Here is a 17097-nt window from a genome sequence, read left to right on the forward strand (position 1 = left end):
AGCCATTATTTCTTCAAATACAATTTCTGCCCCTTTGTCTCTCTCTTCTTCTGGGAACCCTAAAATGTATCAGTCCATTTGATGTTGTCCCATAAGTCCCTTAAGCTAACTTCACTTTTTTAAAAGTTCTTTTTGCTACTCTTGGTCAATTACACTGCCTTGTCTCCAAGTTGACAGATCCTTTCTTCTGCTTCATCTAGTCTGCTCTTGAACCCTGTTAGTGTATTTTTCAGTTCAGTTTTTTATTCTTCAGCTCTGTGACTTCTATTTGGTACTTTCTTAGATTTTCCATCTCTTTGTTGAAGTTCTCACTGTGTTCATTCTTTTCCACAATTCGGTGAGCATCATTATAATAATTACTTTGAACTCTTTATCAGGTAAATTACTTATCTCCATTTCATTGAGGTTTTTCCCTGAGGTTTTATTTTGTTCTTTCATTTGGAACATATTTCTCAGTTTCTCCATTTTACTTGACTGTGTTTTGGTTTCTATACAGTAGATGAAATAACCACCTCTTCCAGTCTTGAAGAAGTAGCCTTGTGTAGGGGATGAGCCTTGTCAATCAACCTTGACTCAGCTTTTTGTTCTCTCTCAAACCTTTCTGCTTGTTCAAGCAATGTATTGTATTTTTACTAGCTCCCAGTAGTTGAGAATGTGCAGTTACCTATCAGTGTCCCTAAGGGGAGTATTTCAGCATCCAGATTCAGACTGACTGGAATCCAGACCCTCAGACAACAGCTTTTGAAAATCTTCAACAGAATATTTAGGAAACTGAATTCAACAATACTTTTAAAGGACCATATACCATAATCAAGTGGGATTTATTCCAGGGATCTGCAAATCAGTCAACGTGATATATCACATTAAGAAAAACAATGATAAAAATCGTATAATCGGGGCTTCCCTGGTGGCGCAGTGGTTGAGAATCTGCCTGCCAATGTAGGGGACGCGGGTTCGAGCCCTGGTCTGGGAGGATCCCACATGCTGCGGAACAGCTGGGCCCATGAGCCACAATTACTGAGCTTGCGCGTCTGGAGCCTGTGCTCCGCAACAAGAGAGGCCACGATAGTGAGAGGCCCGCGCACCGCGATGAAGAGTGGCCCCCGCTTGCCACAACTAGAGAAAGCCCTTGCACAGAAACGAAGACCCAACACAGCCATTAATTAATTAATGAATTAATTTAAAAAAAAAACTAGCTGTTTATAAAAAAAAAATCGTATAATCAACTCAGTGGATACAGAAAAAGCATTTCACATGATTCTATATCCATTTATGATACTCTCAACAAAGCAGGTATAGAGGGAATGCACCTCAACATAATAAAGGCATATATGACATAATAAAGGCATACAGCTAACATCATACTCAATGGTGAAGAGTTGAAAGCTTTTCCTCTAAGATCAGGAACAAGACAAGGATGCCCACTCTTGCTACTTTTATTCAGCATAGTGTTGGAAGCCCTAGCCACAGCAGTTAGGCAGGAAAAAATAATAAAAGGCATCTAAATTGGAAAGGAAGAAATAAAACTGTCACTCTTTGCTGATGACATGATGCTATGTGTAGAAAACCCTAAAGACTTCACCGAAAAACTGTTAGAACTAATAAATGAGTTCAGCAAAGTTGTAGGATACAAAATAAATATGCATAAATTTGTGTTTCTATACACTAATAACAAAATATCTGAAAGAGAAATTAAGAAAACAGTCCCACTTGCAATTGCATCAAAAAGAATAAATTACCTAGGAATAAATTCAACCAAGGAGGTGAAAGATCTGTGAACTGAAAACTATAATATGTTGATGAAAGAAATTGAAGAAGATACAGAGAAATGGAAAGATATTTTGTGCTCATTAATTGGGAGAATCAGTATTGCTAAAATGTCTGTACTACCCAAAGCAATCTACAGATTCCGTGCAATCTCTATCAAAATTCCAATGGCATTTTTCACAGAAATAGAACAAGCAATTCTAAAATTTGTATGGAACCACAAAAGATCCTGAATAGCCAAAACAATCTTGAGAAAGAAGAACAAAGCTGGAGGCATTCTGCTTCCTGATTTCAAACTGTGTCACAAAGCTATGGTAATTTAAACAGTATGGTATTTGCATAAAAATAGATAAATAGGTCAGTGGAACAGAATAGAGAGCCCAGAAATAAACTCATGCACGTATCAATTTACGACAGAGTAGTCAAGAATATACAGTGGGAGAAGGACAGTGTTTTCAATTATTGATGTTGGGAAAACTGGACAGCCACATGCAGAAGACTGAAACTTGACCACTGTCTTATACCACACACAAAAATTAATTTAAAATGGATTGAACACTTGAACATAAGACCTGAAACCATAAAACTTTTAAAAGAAAACATAGGTAGTAAGATCCTTGACATAGGTTTTGGTGATGATTTTTTTAATTAACCAGACTAATACAGGAATGTTATTGTTGGTAACTTAAAATCCATGGGGAACAGAAGAACACCCCTTACAAGTACAGGATAAGAAAAGAAAGGAGAGAGGACCAACTGAGCAATAGAGTAAATGTTGTTAATGTTAGAATAAGTTAATAACAAATCAGATTTGTATGTGATACGAGAAAGTAGGAGATAATCTTAACTAAAATAGGAATGCCATGATAAATTACAGGCTGTTAATATATGAGAAATTGAATAAGTATTACATTCTTATAAGTTAGTTGTGCCTTGTTTTTAAGTGCAATGCCAAAATATTTTCCTTGTTATGAAATAGAACTGAGTGGTGAAAAAAAAAAGTGACAGAAAACATATCTGCCCTCTGATCATCATCCATCATGCATAAGGCATGTATTTAGTCTGTATACTAAAAAGATTTTGGAGACCCTATCCTTTGCAAAGTAATAGAAATCAAGGGTAGATTGGGTAAAGAAATGGTAATAGAAACTGCTATAGAGAAGTTGTATAGTTGTATGGTAAACTTCTGAAGACAATAAAGATTAGAAAACAAAAGGTGAAAAAACCCAATGATTTTTTTTTAAATGTATTTCTTTTATTTATTTATTTTTGGCTGCGTTGGGTTTTTGTTGCTGCACACGGGCTTTCTCCAGTTGCGGGGAGTGGGGGCTGCTGTTCGTTTGCCATGCACAGACTTCTCATTGCAGTGGCTTCTCTTGTTGCAGAGCACGGGCTCTAGGCACGTGGGCTCAGTAGCTGTGGCTCATGGACTCTAGAGTGGAGGCTCAGTAGTTGTGGCACACAGGCTTAGTTGCTCTGCGGCATGTGGGATCTTCCCAGACCAGGGCTCGAACCCATGTCCCCTGCATTGGCAGGCGGATTCTTAAGTGCTGCGCCACCAGGGAAGCCCAAACCCAGTGCTTTTGGTATTGATTTTCACCACAAAGTTTTTTATCCTATGATACCAAAATATTTAAAACTATACAGGAGCAATGAGGTATTATTAAAATATTAATATATCAGTAATACTAAATATACTAATATTTTTACATTAATAAGATGACTTTTATAATGCTTCTTAGTGAAATTTCTGTATTTGTGTCTTCACTGGTTTTAGAGTATTTGATTCATTGTCTGTTGAAGTCTGTAAAAGTGTCTCTAAAAACTTACAAGGGAGTGCTACAAATGCTGACTGATACACGTGTTACATTAAACTGCAGTGCCACATGTTGTATTGCTGTTAAGAGATATGATTTTTCTCTGACGGTGAATGGTTTCTGTTACAGTTCTAAAGAAAACTAAGTACAATCTTTTCTGACTTACATAGCAGTTGTATTTTTGGAAAGTTTGTGACAGAATACTTTGTGTTTATATGTAAAGCAGAATTACTGGATTTTCATTTGTGGGAATCTAACAGGATAATAGAAAGTTGTATGAGATATAAGGCAATTCCTCTTTGAGTGACATTGTCTGGCATATTGTATGATTTCTGGTATCTTTTGACAGTGTCCATTAAATGTAGTAGTGGCCCCCAATTATTGAAATGATCCCTCTAAAAAACCTTTCTTAAACACTGAGAACCATTGCTCTAAGGTATTTTTCCCAAAATTTACTTGATGGTGGATTCTTTCTTGTTTCCCCCCCCACATAACCCTTGCTGTCCTACAGAATGTTTTTTAGGGAATGCTACTCTAGTGAGGTCTTTTTATCTATTCCCTATATACCTTAAGTCCTAGCCTTTTATTACTTTGCATCTTTTTAATTTTGTTCTAAAACTGTTTAGGAACAAATATGTATAAATCCTAAGGACTTGCATGTAGAACTGTTTGTATAATTTTATTAATGTTGATACTGTTTTAGGTTGGATCCTTGGAACAAGCTATGCTTGATGCTCTTGTAATGGATAGAGTTGCATTTGTAAAACTTCTTATTGAAAATGGAGTAAGCATGCATAAATTCCTTACCATTCCTAGACTGGAAGAACTTTACAACACTGTAAGTGTATGTTAAAATTCTTTGTGGACTAAGTTTTATCATCTTTGGAAAGTGTCATTTTACCTGAGTATATTCATTCCTATTGGTAAAACCTTTAATGTTTTGCTGGATTATGTGGAAAAATTACAGCCAGTCTTAGTATAGATTGTTTATATGACAGTCTGAAACCCTTTCCCTATTTCTGGAGACCTTCTCTGTCACCATAGCCACATAGGAAAGAGATGTAGTGTTAACAACCCTTTCCTTCACCTCACCCCTTTTTAAAACTATAAGATCAAGTTCTTAATTATAGAGTCATTATATTTCTTCTTTTTCTTGGTAGTCATTTGTTACACCAAATTTCTTTTGATTCCTTTGACCAATGGAGAAATTACACATTGCTTTTTCTTTTCTCCTTTTTGGTGTTTACATTCATCATTTTGACCTTGTGGTGTCGTACTTTCAGCTTACATACTGTTTTTCAGTTTTTCTTTTAAAGAGCTCCTGAAAACTAATTATTCCTTTTACAAAGCCTTTCTCATTTTGTTTCAAATTTCATGTCACTAACATTGGAGAGGGTAAATACTACTCTTCTTAATGGTTTTTCATTACTAATAGAAGTATACCTTGAGGAGTACTATGACCAAATCCTAGCTTTCTAACTTTGACTTCTCTGCAAAGCTGTTTCCTTTTATTTATCAGTTTCTACCTATTTATCTCTTTCTTTTCATTCCTAATGTCTTTGTACTACTCAATCATTTCCAGCCTGTACTATTTCAGTAATCTAATTTCCTTGTCTATTTTCAAATCTTTAACCTAAATATTCTTATAGTGACATACTTTATCATATCTTTCCCCAGTTTAAAAACTTTTGATGGCTCCCCAATGTGTATAGAATAATACTCAAACCATTTACTTGGTTTTCAAAGCTCTCCAGCTTTTGAAATTTTGCCTCAGCTATTTCTCTCACTTGGCCTTTTAGTTCCTATCTCCCACCTCCGCATAGTGGATATTTCAACTATGTCATCTACCTACTATTTCCCCAAAATATAAACTTTTTTAAAAAGCATTAGTTGTTTACACACTGCTGGTATGTGATTTTCTTCCAGCTACTACTACCCACTTACTGGATTTTATTCTTTGTTTGGAACCTAGTTCAAATGCCAAGGCAGTGCTACAGTGAAGCCCAGTGGTGCAGTTTGTTAAGTACAGTTATGTCTTCCACTGTGGATTGTAAATTTCCTTTGAGTAGGGATTTGTTGGCGTTCTACTGTCTCTAGCAAATAGATGTAAAAATTAAAAGGATTATTCATTGTGCCAAAGTAAGGTTTATCCCTGAAATGTAAAGCAAATACAAAACACTAAAAATAAAAATTGATCCCATTAGCAAGGCAAGTAATTTTTTTAACTGTATAACTCAAAGTTATTAAGATAATAGTTAACGTTCAGCATCAATTATTGGTAAAATTTTTTAAAGTTTAAGGGATTGTATATAACATGATAAAGCAGTGGTTCTCAATTTTTTGTTATCAAGATCCATAAAAATTATTGAGGACATCAAAGAGCTGTTCTAGAGAGGTTTTGCTTATGTGTGTTGATATGTATCATATTGGAATGTAACACCAAGAAATTTTAAACATATTTATTAATTTGTACTTCAGTACAAATAATAAATCCATTACATGTTAACATATATAACATATTTTTCAAGAAAACAAAAAAATTAGTGAGGAGAGTAGAATACTTTTATGGCTTACAGATCTCTTTAATGTCTGGTTTCATGGAAGGCAGCTGGATTCTCATGTTTGCTTTTGAATTTAATCTCACAATATCACACATCATGAAGCCTCTGGAAAACTCCACTGAACACTGAGAGAATGGGAATGAATAAATGCAAATAACATTTTAACATGATTCTGAAAACACTTTTGATCTCATGGGCCTCCTAAAAGGGTCTTGGGGGCCTTCAGGAGTCCCCAGATTGCACTTTTGAGAACTGCTGTGTTAAAGTGTACTTATTTTTTACTAAGAAGTCATATTTAATTAAACATTAATGGATTAAGATAAAATAGAATTACAAAAATTGTGTTTCTCTCTGATTATATACTATTAGAGAAAATACAATGAAGCTTCCTAATACTTAAAAAGCATGAAATAATTCACATTCACTTGGAAGACACATTTATTTTTTAAAAATTAACTTACAGGCCTCTGTCTTTATTTTTTATAATACTTTGCATTTCAGAAATGTTTGAGCTGTAAATATTTTGTAAGTCTATCTAAGTGCACTAAAATATTACCGATTTTTTGTAAATATTTCTACTAAGTTTGTTTCTTTATGTTAAAAATAATTGACATTTTAAATTAAAAAAAATTAACGAGGAGAATGAGCTGAGGGAACTCAGCTCTTAAGTCTATAGACTAAATACTGTAAAAAGAATGCAGTATCAGTTATAGCCATCTTTAGATATTATATAGAATTTGAAAGCCACTAATATCAAAGAAAATAATATTGTTTTCAAAGGAATAATAAGTTTACCCACTTAGATTTGAGAATGTATTACCAAGTATATGTAATCAAGACGGAGAAGTACATTGAATTGATTACTACAATAACCTCATAAAAATTAACAGTAACACAATGGTGGGAGAAAAATCTCATTTGATATTTCTTTTAAACAATAGATTTAAAGTATTGACAATAATTCTCTTGATTTGTGCTGCTTAGAATCAATTGCAGTAAATTTCATATAGGTCAGAGCACTGTCTAAAAAGTTTAGAAGAATATCTTTTTGGCCCATTTATCTCAGTTTTGACGGGGGGAGATATACTCCTGGGTATTTTTTCAAAATACAGGATACCATCAAAATAAGATTAATGTAAACATGAAACTTGTCATTAGTCTACTGTAATATTTAAATAGAATTAAGATAATAGGGAAAAGATGGCATATATAAATGTTAAAAGTTTGTTACCCAAAATATTTAATGTATTGCTACAGCTTGATGATTAGTGGCAGAAACAGAGGTACAGACATTTTAACAAGAGGAAAGAGAATGCCTCCATTATCAATGAAATATAAATTAAATTTAACATATAATTGTGACGCTTGCAATGTTTGCATGACTTTTAGAAAAGAAAAGCTTTTGTGTTTTGCATAAGTAAAAATGTAAGAGCATAAGAAATTATATATCTTGTTAAAGGTAAATATGACAACATGTAATAGTTACATCTTTTTCTTTGTTCCATTTTATGAACAGAACTTGTATAACTCAAAAACAATATAATTTGTGTAAGAACAAAAGTCCTGTAACAAAAAGGAAATTGTTTAAGTTATTTTAGAAGAAAAATAATAGTTTCCTCTAATTATTTTCCCCTTAAAGAAACAAGGCCCAACTAATCCAATGCTATTTCATCTTGTTCGAGATGTCAAACAGGTAAGAGATTATTTTTGTTTTCGAAAAATGTTATTTTAAAAAAGTCATTTATACTTCATCTGTTTCTAGAAAGCATTTCAGTGCATCTTAAAATTAGCAATAAAGTGACTTTTTTTAGATCGAGATTAAAATAAGGGATAAATTTGTAGTAATACAGGAGTAAAGAGCATAATATATCAGAAATCAAGAGAAAGGAAAGTTTATGGAATTAAGACCTGAGCTTCTAGTCATCCAGGATACAGTATGATGAAGTTCATAATGCTTATTTGTTCATAAAGGAAGATCTTTCTCTGTGTTAAGAAGAAATTTGTTCCCTGGGCATGTAAAGGACATTGAGAGAAACACAGATTGGTGATCTTCAATGGCAGATTTTGCCAATAAAAAGGCTGAAAATGTTCTGTCTTTCTCTCTGTCTGTTTATGTCTTTCTCTCCCCCCCCCGCCCTCCCCCATCTCTGTCTCTCTCCTTCTCTCTCCCTCTTCCCCCTTCTTTTATATTCAGTATTGGTAGTGATTTCCTATATAATGCTCTCATATGGTCTGAAGCCATTCTGTGGTGACTAAATTTGACACACTGATATTCCTCTTCTTTTCTACTGGATTCTCTTGTGAATTAATAGTTTTAAACACTTATTTAAAAATTATAACAATTTAAACTATTGATATCCAATAGTTTTATTTCCCTTGATGAAAAAGTACTCATATTTAGTTAATTGAATTATTTTTAAAGTTTCTGAACTAAAATGCTTTCCTTCTAGAATTCTTCATTCAAATGTTTTACTTGCCATTAAGTGTGAGTGTACTATTAAAAAATGGAAAACTTGATAGAAATGTCATTTTCTGTGTTTTGTAATATGTTTAATACTAAACTAACATTTCATAGAAAGAACTTAGACTTTGTCATACTTAAAATTTTTTTCTTTATTTTTTTCCATGCGCTTTTCTTTGTAGCTTTATTGAAATGTATTTCACATACCATAACATTCATCCATGTAAAGTGTATAGTTCAGTGGCTTTCTATATTCAGCGTAGTGCCACCGTCACCACAATTTTAGAGTATTTACAATACCCCCCAAAGTAATTTTGTACCCATTAGCAGTCTCTCCCCATTCCTGCTGCTTCTCTACTCCTTGCCTCTGAGCCCGCCCTAAGCAACTGTTAATTCTTTTCTATCTCTGTGGATTTTCCTGTTCTGGACAGTTCACATTAATTTTTGTTTGTTTTGTTTAAATAACTAAAGCTTTCTTTTTTTTTTTTTTCCTTCCCAGAAAGCTTGAATAATGAGGGAGACCTTCAGTCCGGGGATTTCTTAAACACATTTGCATTATGATTTACTTATGTGGTTTAGCAGAACTATAGTTGTTAATTCTGGGAACCTCACATAGGAGATTTGTTATATGTTAACTTCTTTTACATTGATGGCTATAATAATAAGCCCAGTTTTTCTACTTGCATAAGTGAAAAATCCTGAAGTAAAAACAGTAATTGAATATTTTCTAATTCAAATTAATGAGTTTTCTAAGAGTTAGTTGTATAGCTTGAGAAATTGCTTATCATTTTTTTAGATAACTCACATTATTTTCCTTAAATTAAGTATTCCCCATTCAAGTGAATTCATAACATAAGGGAATTTGTCAGATTTAAAAAAAAAATAGAACTAAAATATCTATCATACATGACATCCTTAATCATAGAGCATATTTTGAGGTTGCTTAAGATGAAATAAAAACAAAAATCTTGTATTTAAGATGAAAGTATGTTTTTTGATTAGTTTTTTTTTTAACATCTTTATTGGAGTATAATTGCTTTACAATGGTGTGTTAGTTTCTGCTTTATAACAAAGTGAATCGGTTATACATATACATATGTTCCCATATCTCTTCCCTCTTGCATCTCCCTCCCTCCCACCCTCTCTATCCCACCCCTCTAGGTGGTCACAAAGCACAGAGCTGATCTCCCTGTGCTATGCGGTTGCTTCCCACTAGCTATCTATTTTACGTTTGGTAGTGTATATATGTCCATGCCACTCTCTGACTTTGTCACATCTTACCCTTCCCCCTCCCCATATCCTCAAGTCCATTCTCTACTAGGTCTGTGTCTTTATTCCCGTCTTGCCCCTAGGTTCTTCATGACCTTTTTTTTTCCCCTTAGATTCCATATATATGTGTTAGCATACTGTATTTGTTTTTCTCCTTCTGACTTACTTCACTCTGTATGACAGACTCTATGATTAGTTTTTAAATTAGCGATCTAAAGAATATAGATATCTTTAAATTAGCGATCTAAAGAATATAGATATCTAGAAATTAGAAACTTCACAGATGAAGCCAAAATATAAAAAGTATAAGCATTTTAAAAAGTAGTAAGTTCATGAAATTATAATTAGGGAAATGAAAAGAATGGTGATGGTGTAAGAGGGCAGAATTGGTTAATATATATAACTCATCTGATGATTAAACCCTTTAACCAATAATTCATTCTGAAACAGTCTTTCCAAACTCACAAATGGCTTATGTTCCAAAAGTTCATTTGTAAATTGATGCCCTGGGAAAATGAAGTTTTATCTCTGAACAGTGTTATAGGTGGTAGTTGAATTCTAGTCAAGGCTATAAAAACGTGTAATCTACAATATGGCCAATATAATTTTGGTTAAAAATATTTATAAGTATTAATGGGCCCCTCAGGAAACATTTATAGCATTATTTATGCAGGAAAATGCAACTTATGTGCCACGGTGAAACAGAATACTTGGCACTTAGAGGTTTCTTTGCCTGTGTGTGTGAAGTATTAGTACAGTGGAGAGATCAAATTATCTTCCTGTTGTAAGCCATACTCCTTTCCTGAGCCACACCGTTGGGACTTCAAAACCTCAGAATCTCTCTTCTTACAAAAGGAAACAGAAACAAGTCACTCCCTTCTTCTGTAAAGGTAGCTGCTGGCAACTCCAGCTTCCTGTAACAAGTAAACATTTGTTATTTTGGAGAGTAGTAGGCACATTTCTAGGCATGGCATGGAAATATTGAGAAATACTATTTTGTCTTTTTAAAACTAATGCTTTGTTTTCAGGGAAATCTTCCTCCAGGATATAAGATCACTCTAATTGATATAGGACTTGTTATTGAATATCTTATGGGAGGAACCTATAGATGCACCTACACTCGGAAACGTTTTCGATTAATATATAATAGTCTTGGTGGAAATAATCGGGTACGTAATATTTGGAGGGAAGTCTATAGATGTGCTTTAAAATGAACTTACACACTTTAAAAGTTAAAAATTACTTAGAATGGTAAAAGTGGGATTGCCTTAAAAACATGAGATTTTAAACTAAGAGTACTTAGAAATATTTTGTAATTGAAATCCTGAAGAAACTATATTTTTTTTTGGTGTGCGTACACACATATATTTATATATACATACATATGTAAAAACTGATTTTTTATAGCATATCAGCATATTTAAATCTATAAAATCTAATAAGCTTTTATTTTCAGAGGTCTGGCAGAAATACCTCCAGCAGCACTCCTCAGTTGCGAAAGAGTCAGGAATCTTTCGGCAATAGAGCAGATAAAAAGGAAAAAATGAGGCATAATCATTTCATTAAAACAGCACAGCCCTACCGACCAAAGGTATATTTGTTTAAATATTACCCTTTCTGGCTTTCGCATTTTGTTCTTTCTAAATTACTTAGTATTATGAAACAAAAAACTCCTTGTTTTAGTAAGAATTAGCTTTTGTTTTTAGATATGGCATTATATCCTTGATTCTTCATTTTCCTATATGCCAAAAGATATTCATTGTTGGTTAATGATTCTGTTATTTTTTAGTATTTAACTATGATAATGACCAAAATTTTTAGATGTTTTGATTATTGCTTAACTGCCTCCTTTTATTCTATATTTACTTGATTAACAACATGCAAGACCAGAGGTGTTATCCAAACTTTCTTTTCATTAAAACTGTGTTTTATCGGATATTAGTTGAAATATTTAGGCCCTTTCTTTAATCTTGGAAAACTTTGTTGCAAAGACATTTTTTTGGAAATGACATTTCTATAAAATGAATATGAGCTATAATAAAAATCAAATATGTAAAATTTATACTATTTTGATTTGTGTAGCTGTATGAAGTTGAAGAATAAAGGGTATTTTATTAAAATTCTCACATGATTGTCATATGGCCTTATTTTGATGAGCCTTATAACATTTATTTTCTCTTAAAGATTGATACAGCTGTGGAAGAAGGAAAGAAGAAAAGAACCAAAGATGAAATTGTAGATATTGATGATCCAGAAACCAAGCGCTTTCCTTATCCACTTAATGAACTGCTAATTTGGGCTTGCCTTATGAAGAGGCAGGTCATGGCCCGTTTTTTGTGGCAGCATGGTGAAGAATCAATGGCTAAAGCATTGGTTGCCTGTAAGATCTATCGTTCAATGGCATATGAAGCAAAGCAGAGTGACCTCGTAGATGATACTTCAGAGGAATTGAAACAATATTCCAAGTAAGTTACATTTTATCATTTGAAACATTTTAAAAATACAAAATAGATGAGGTTTAAGTGGAGATTATAGTGCCACGCACTAGTTAGGTTACGTATTATAATTTTATTGGAAAAATTAAGAGAAACCCACTTTCTAAATGTTTTAAGTTTTTTTAAAAAAACTCAGAAAGAAACTTTGCTGCCTAGGCATGTATATTGTTTGCAGTTCAAGAGTTAAATATCTCAACAAGAAAGAAGAAATGCCAGAAATAAGTTTAATAATTAGTTGTACATAATAGCAATTAGATTAGGAAAAGTTCCATTTGAAGTGGTAGGGAAAGGAAGAAAGTGAGGTTTGAGCTGTGTTCTAAGGAAATAAATTTAGTTCAGCTGGAAGGGCATTTCAGATGGTGGAACTACATATGTAGAAGAATAAAATAGTTCACAAGTTTTACAGTCTACTTAGGGGAGTAGTAGAATATTAAGCTAGAAAGGTAGTTTGTAGGAAGCTTTATAATAGAGAATAGGACCACCCTCCCCCAAAATGGGCTGTCTTTGGAAGAGAGTAAGAGTTGTTACTGGAAATAACTCAAATAGAGATCCTGTGATCATGTTACCAGGGATTTAAGATTAAGATGTTTTTCATATTAGGTTAGTCCCTATTCACATTATTCTTCCTCTCTACTGGGTACCAACCCTCTTCTATGTTTGAAATATTGTCTAGAGACTTTCTGAACAGAGTATCTGAATATTGTCAGTTTGGGTTTCCTGTGAGTCTATAGGTTTATTTCTAGGACCAGGGGAAAGTGCTCTGGAGTCACATTTTCAGTCTTGTTCCTAATGTGGCATATTTTAATATTTTGTGATTTTCACATAGTAGTGGATATCTGAAAACATAGGGCCTCACAATTCCCTAAGTGTGTGTGTGAAAATATTGAAAACTGGAACATGTTATGAATGACTTTAAGGATAATGGTTTAAAACTGCAATTTGGTAATCTGAATATGTTTTGGCTTTTATCTTTTGATAGTGATTTTGGTCAACTGGCAGTTGAATTATTAGAACAATCCTTCAGACAAGATGAAACCATGGCTATGAAATTGCTCACTTATGAACTGAAAAATTGGAGTAATTCCACCTGTCTTAAGTTAGCAGTTTCTTCAAGACTTAGACCTTTTGTAGCCCACACCTGTACACAAATGTTGTTATCTGATATGTGGATGGGAAGGCTGAATATGAGGAAAAATTCCTGGTACAAGGTATACCTTAGAAATAATATAAAGTGTGTGATTAGATAAAAAAGAACAGAGGAATTAGCTCAGCTGTATAGTAAAATGCCTTGATTTGTGAGGGTAGGGGTTGTGGTGTTGGCATTTTATCCCTCTTAGTCTTCACTCTGAATCCTTTTCAGGTGTGGTGTATAGTGATTGTTTCCCCAGTCTGAGCCAGAAGCATGAGAGCAACAAATGGGAGTATTGGCATTTATAGCAGCCATGAAAAAAAAGTTGTTGCTTTATGAAAAGATGATTCCCAAATTCTAAAATTCAGAACCTATCTACTAACTTAATAATCTGTTACTTTTAATTTGCTTGAGGTATATTGGATCTGCTCAGTTTTTATGGTTAAAAATTGGGATAAAATGTTGTCTGGTACTTTCAGTTTCATTACAGTGAGAGATTTTACTTTAAACTTTCCTTTTTGTTATTTTATGTCTGAAAAAAGGTATAGAATATAGAAGGCAGAAATCAGGCAAGTAGTTTAATCACTGATCATTGTAAGTGGATAATAAATACTGATCATATACTAAAAATAATGGTGAAGGATTAATCCTGATATACAATTATAATAGAAACCCTGACACACAATTATAATTTCTTTGTGCTTGAGGGTTTTGCAGGTAATACATAAAATTTCAGAAATAAACCTTTTTGTTTATAGAGGCACAAGCTGAGTAATCACATTGTGACACGGAACACTTGCAGAGAGATTTAGGATAAAATTAAGCACATGTTAACTTCATAAGGCTTACATTTTATTTAAACAAAAATGTATTTTCTGAACAAATTGTAACCTGATTTTTTAACAGGACAAGTCTATAATAATTATTAAATCTTTTCTATACCCTTATATCGTAATACTCAAATGTTTTGTTACTCTTTAAAACAATTCAACCTGGCCTCTTTCTATATAAGTAAAATGTGAAGTTTTTGTTTTTTCCCTGCACCACCAGGGACAAAATGGCTAACTAATAATTAGGAGATTTTATACCTTTTTATTGCTTTTATTATATTCTTGAAGGCCATTAATTTTAAAATGTAAACTTCTGTGTTTCTAAAATTTTTAGGTCATACTAAGCATTTTAGTTCCACCTGCCATATTAATGTTAGAATATAAAACTAAGGCTGAAATGTCTCATATTCCACAATCTCAAGATGCTCATCAAATGACAATGGAAGATAGTGAGAACAACTTTCAAAACATAACAGAAGAGATTCCCATGGTAAGGAAAAAAAATTTAAAGTAAATATAAATTTGTTGTGAATAAATGTACAATAAATGTTCTTTTTATTTTAGGAAGTATTTAAAGAAGTAAGAATATTGGACAGGAATGAAGGGAAGAATGAAATGGAGATACAAATAAAATCAAAAAAGCTTCCAATCACACGAAAGTTTTATGCCTTTTATCATGCACCAATTGTTAAATTCTGGTTTAACACGGTATGATTTTTTTTTATTGAAGTATAATTGATACTATATGTTACAGGTGTATAATATAGTGATTCACAGTTTTAAAGATTATACTCCATTTATAAAATTATAAAATATTGGCTATAGTCCCCATGTTGTACAATATATCCTTGTAGCTTATTTTATGCCTAATAGTTTGTACTTCTTAATCCCCTACCTTTATATTGCCCCTCCCCGCTTTCCCTCTCACCACTGGTAACCACTAGTTTGTTCTCTATATCTGTGAGTCTGCTTCTTTTTTGTTATATTCACTAGTTTGTTGTATTTTTAAGATTCCACGTATAAGTGATATCATACAATACTTGTCTTTCTCTGTCTGACTTACTTCACTTAAGATAATACCCTCCAAGTCCATCCATGTTGCTGCAAATGGCAAAATTTCATTCTTTTTTATGGCTGAGTAGCATTCCATTGTATATATTTACCACATCTTTGTCCATTCATCTGTTGATGGACACTTAGGTTGCTTCCATATCTTAGCAATTGTAAATAATGCTGCTATGAACATTGGGGTGCATGTATCTTTTCGAATTAGTAACATGGTATATTTTAAAATTGAGCAAAATTTTTTTTTACCACATTAAAAACCATTCAGTTTTATTAATTAACATATTAAGTTCACACATGGTCTAAATAAACCTTTAACAATCCATCTATGATTCTCTATCAAAATACAGATTATAGTAATTCAGAAGAATTCTTGTTCTTTGGATAGAATGATCTGAGAATTGTGATTTTTATAATTTACACAAAGAAGCCTAGTTAGTAAACATGGATGCACAGTAATTTTATAACTTCTTATGGAAGGGTTCCCTATATTTTTCTTAGTTATTGATGAAGATGTATTTGTTTCAAATATGCCAACTAATATTCATGACTTCTATCTGTTGATTTAATGAATGTTTATCAAGATTTTAATGAACTAACATCCTTTTATCCTTAAAAGCAAATAGTCACAACTATTTAAGATTTACAGTGATCCTCTGTCTTTAATACAAAGAATGATTCCCTGAACACTTAACTAATGGTGATCTATAGGAATGATTTAAATCAATGACAGATGTCATTTCCATTTAGATTTTCATTGTACATTTTACATTACAGGGTCTTTAAACATCCATGGAGTAGTAAAAATAAATGATTGCTACCTAATATTATTTTCAAATAATCTCAAATAATGCCAATATAAAAAAGATGCTGATAATAATTACACCTGTCCAAACATCATTCCCTGTGATCCTGTGATCAATACCAACAAACAAATTTTATAAGTGTTTTAACTTTAGATTATTTTCTGTAACAGTCTCAATTAGAGTAATGCCAGAAAAGTTATTGACTTTAATGCTTTCTACTATGTATTCTGATATTTATTTAGATTTGATTTGTGATTAAGTACTTTTACATTTTTTTTCATCATTCAAGTTTCTTTCCACTGTGAACTCTTCAGGTGTTTTCTGAAGTATATATTTAGGACTGATGTCTTTCATCACTTATTACATTTGTAGGGTTTCTCTCCACTATGGATTCTCTGATGTTGAGCGAGGTAACAGCTCTGGTTGAAGGCTTTGTCACATTCTCTACATTTGTACGTTTTTTTCTATTATGGTTTTTTTCTACTTTTTCTACTGTTATTTTCTGATGTTTTTGAGAACCAGTTAAAGGCTTTGCCACATTTGCTACACTTGTAAGGTTTCTTTCCAGTATGAGATCTCTGCTGTATAAGATATGAATGCTGATTAAAGGTACTGCCACATTCTGTACTTTTGTAAGGCTTCTCTGCAGTGTGAATTATCGGATGCTGCTTAAGATTTGAGCCCTGGGTAAAGGCTTTGCCACATTCTTTACATTTGTATAGTTTCTCCCCAGTATGAATTCTCTGATGTTGAGTAAGTTTTGAGCACCATTTGAAGGCTTTACCACAGTCTTTACATTTGTAAAGTTTCCCTCCAGTATGAATTTTCCTTTGTCTACTTAGATTTAATGATTGATTAAAGGCTTTCCTACACTTATTACACTTTTAATGTTCCTCT

The 17097-nt window shown here is 32.8% G+C and overlaps 1 protein-coding gene across 1 annotated transcript in view; it reads left to right on the forward strand.

Moving 5' to 3' along the window:
* TRPM7 (transient receptor potential cation channel subfamily M member 7) overlaps positions 1–17097 on the forward strand; it is a 111827-nt gene that overhangs the window by 47085 nt on the left and 47645 nt on the right. Inside the window, exons 12-19 of the mRNA XM_007170409.3 lie at positions 4288–4422; positions 7785–7838; positions 10904–11044; positions 11332–11466; positions 12060–12340; positions 13350–13578; positions 14664–14819; positions 14894–15037. Of these exons, the coding sequence (XP_007170471.2) occupies positions 4288–4422; positions 7785–7838; positions 10904–11044; positions 11332–11466; positions 12060–12340; positions 13350–13578; positions 14664–14819; positions 14894–15037 (1275 nt within the window). The remainder of the gene's footprint in view (positions 1–4287; positions 4423–7784; positions 7839–10903; positions 11045–11331; positions 11467–12059; positions 12341–13349; positions 13579–14663; positions 14820–14893; positions 15038–17097) is intronic.

Source organism: Balaenoptera acutorostrata, chromosome 3, assembly GCF_949987535.1.
Source record: "Balaenoptera acutorostrata chromosome 3, mBalAcu1.1, whole genome shotgun sequence".
Taxonomy (NCBI): Eukaryota; Metazoa; Chordata; class Mammalia; order Artiodactyla; family Balaenopteridae; genus Balaenoptera; species Balaenoptera acutorostrata.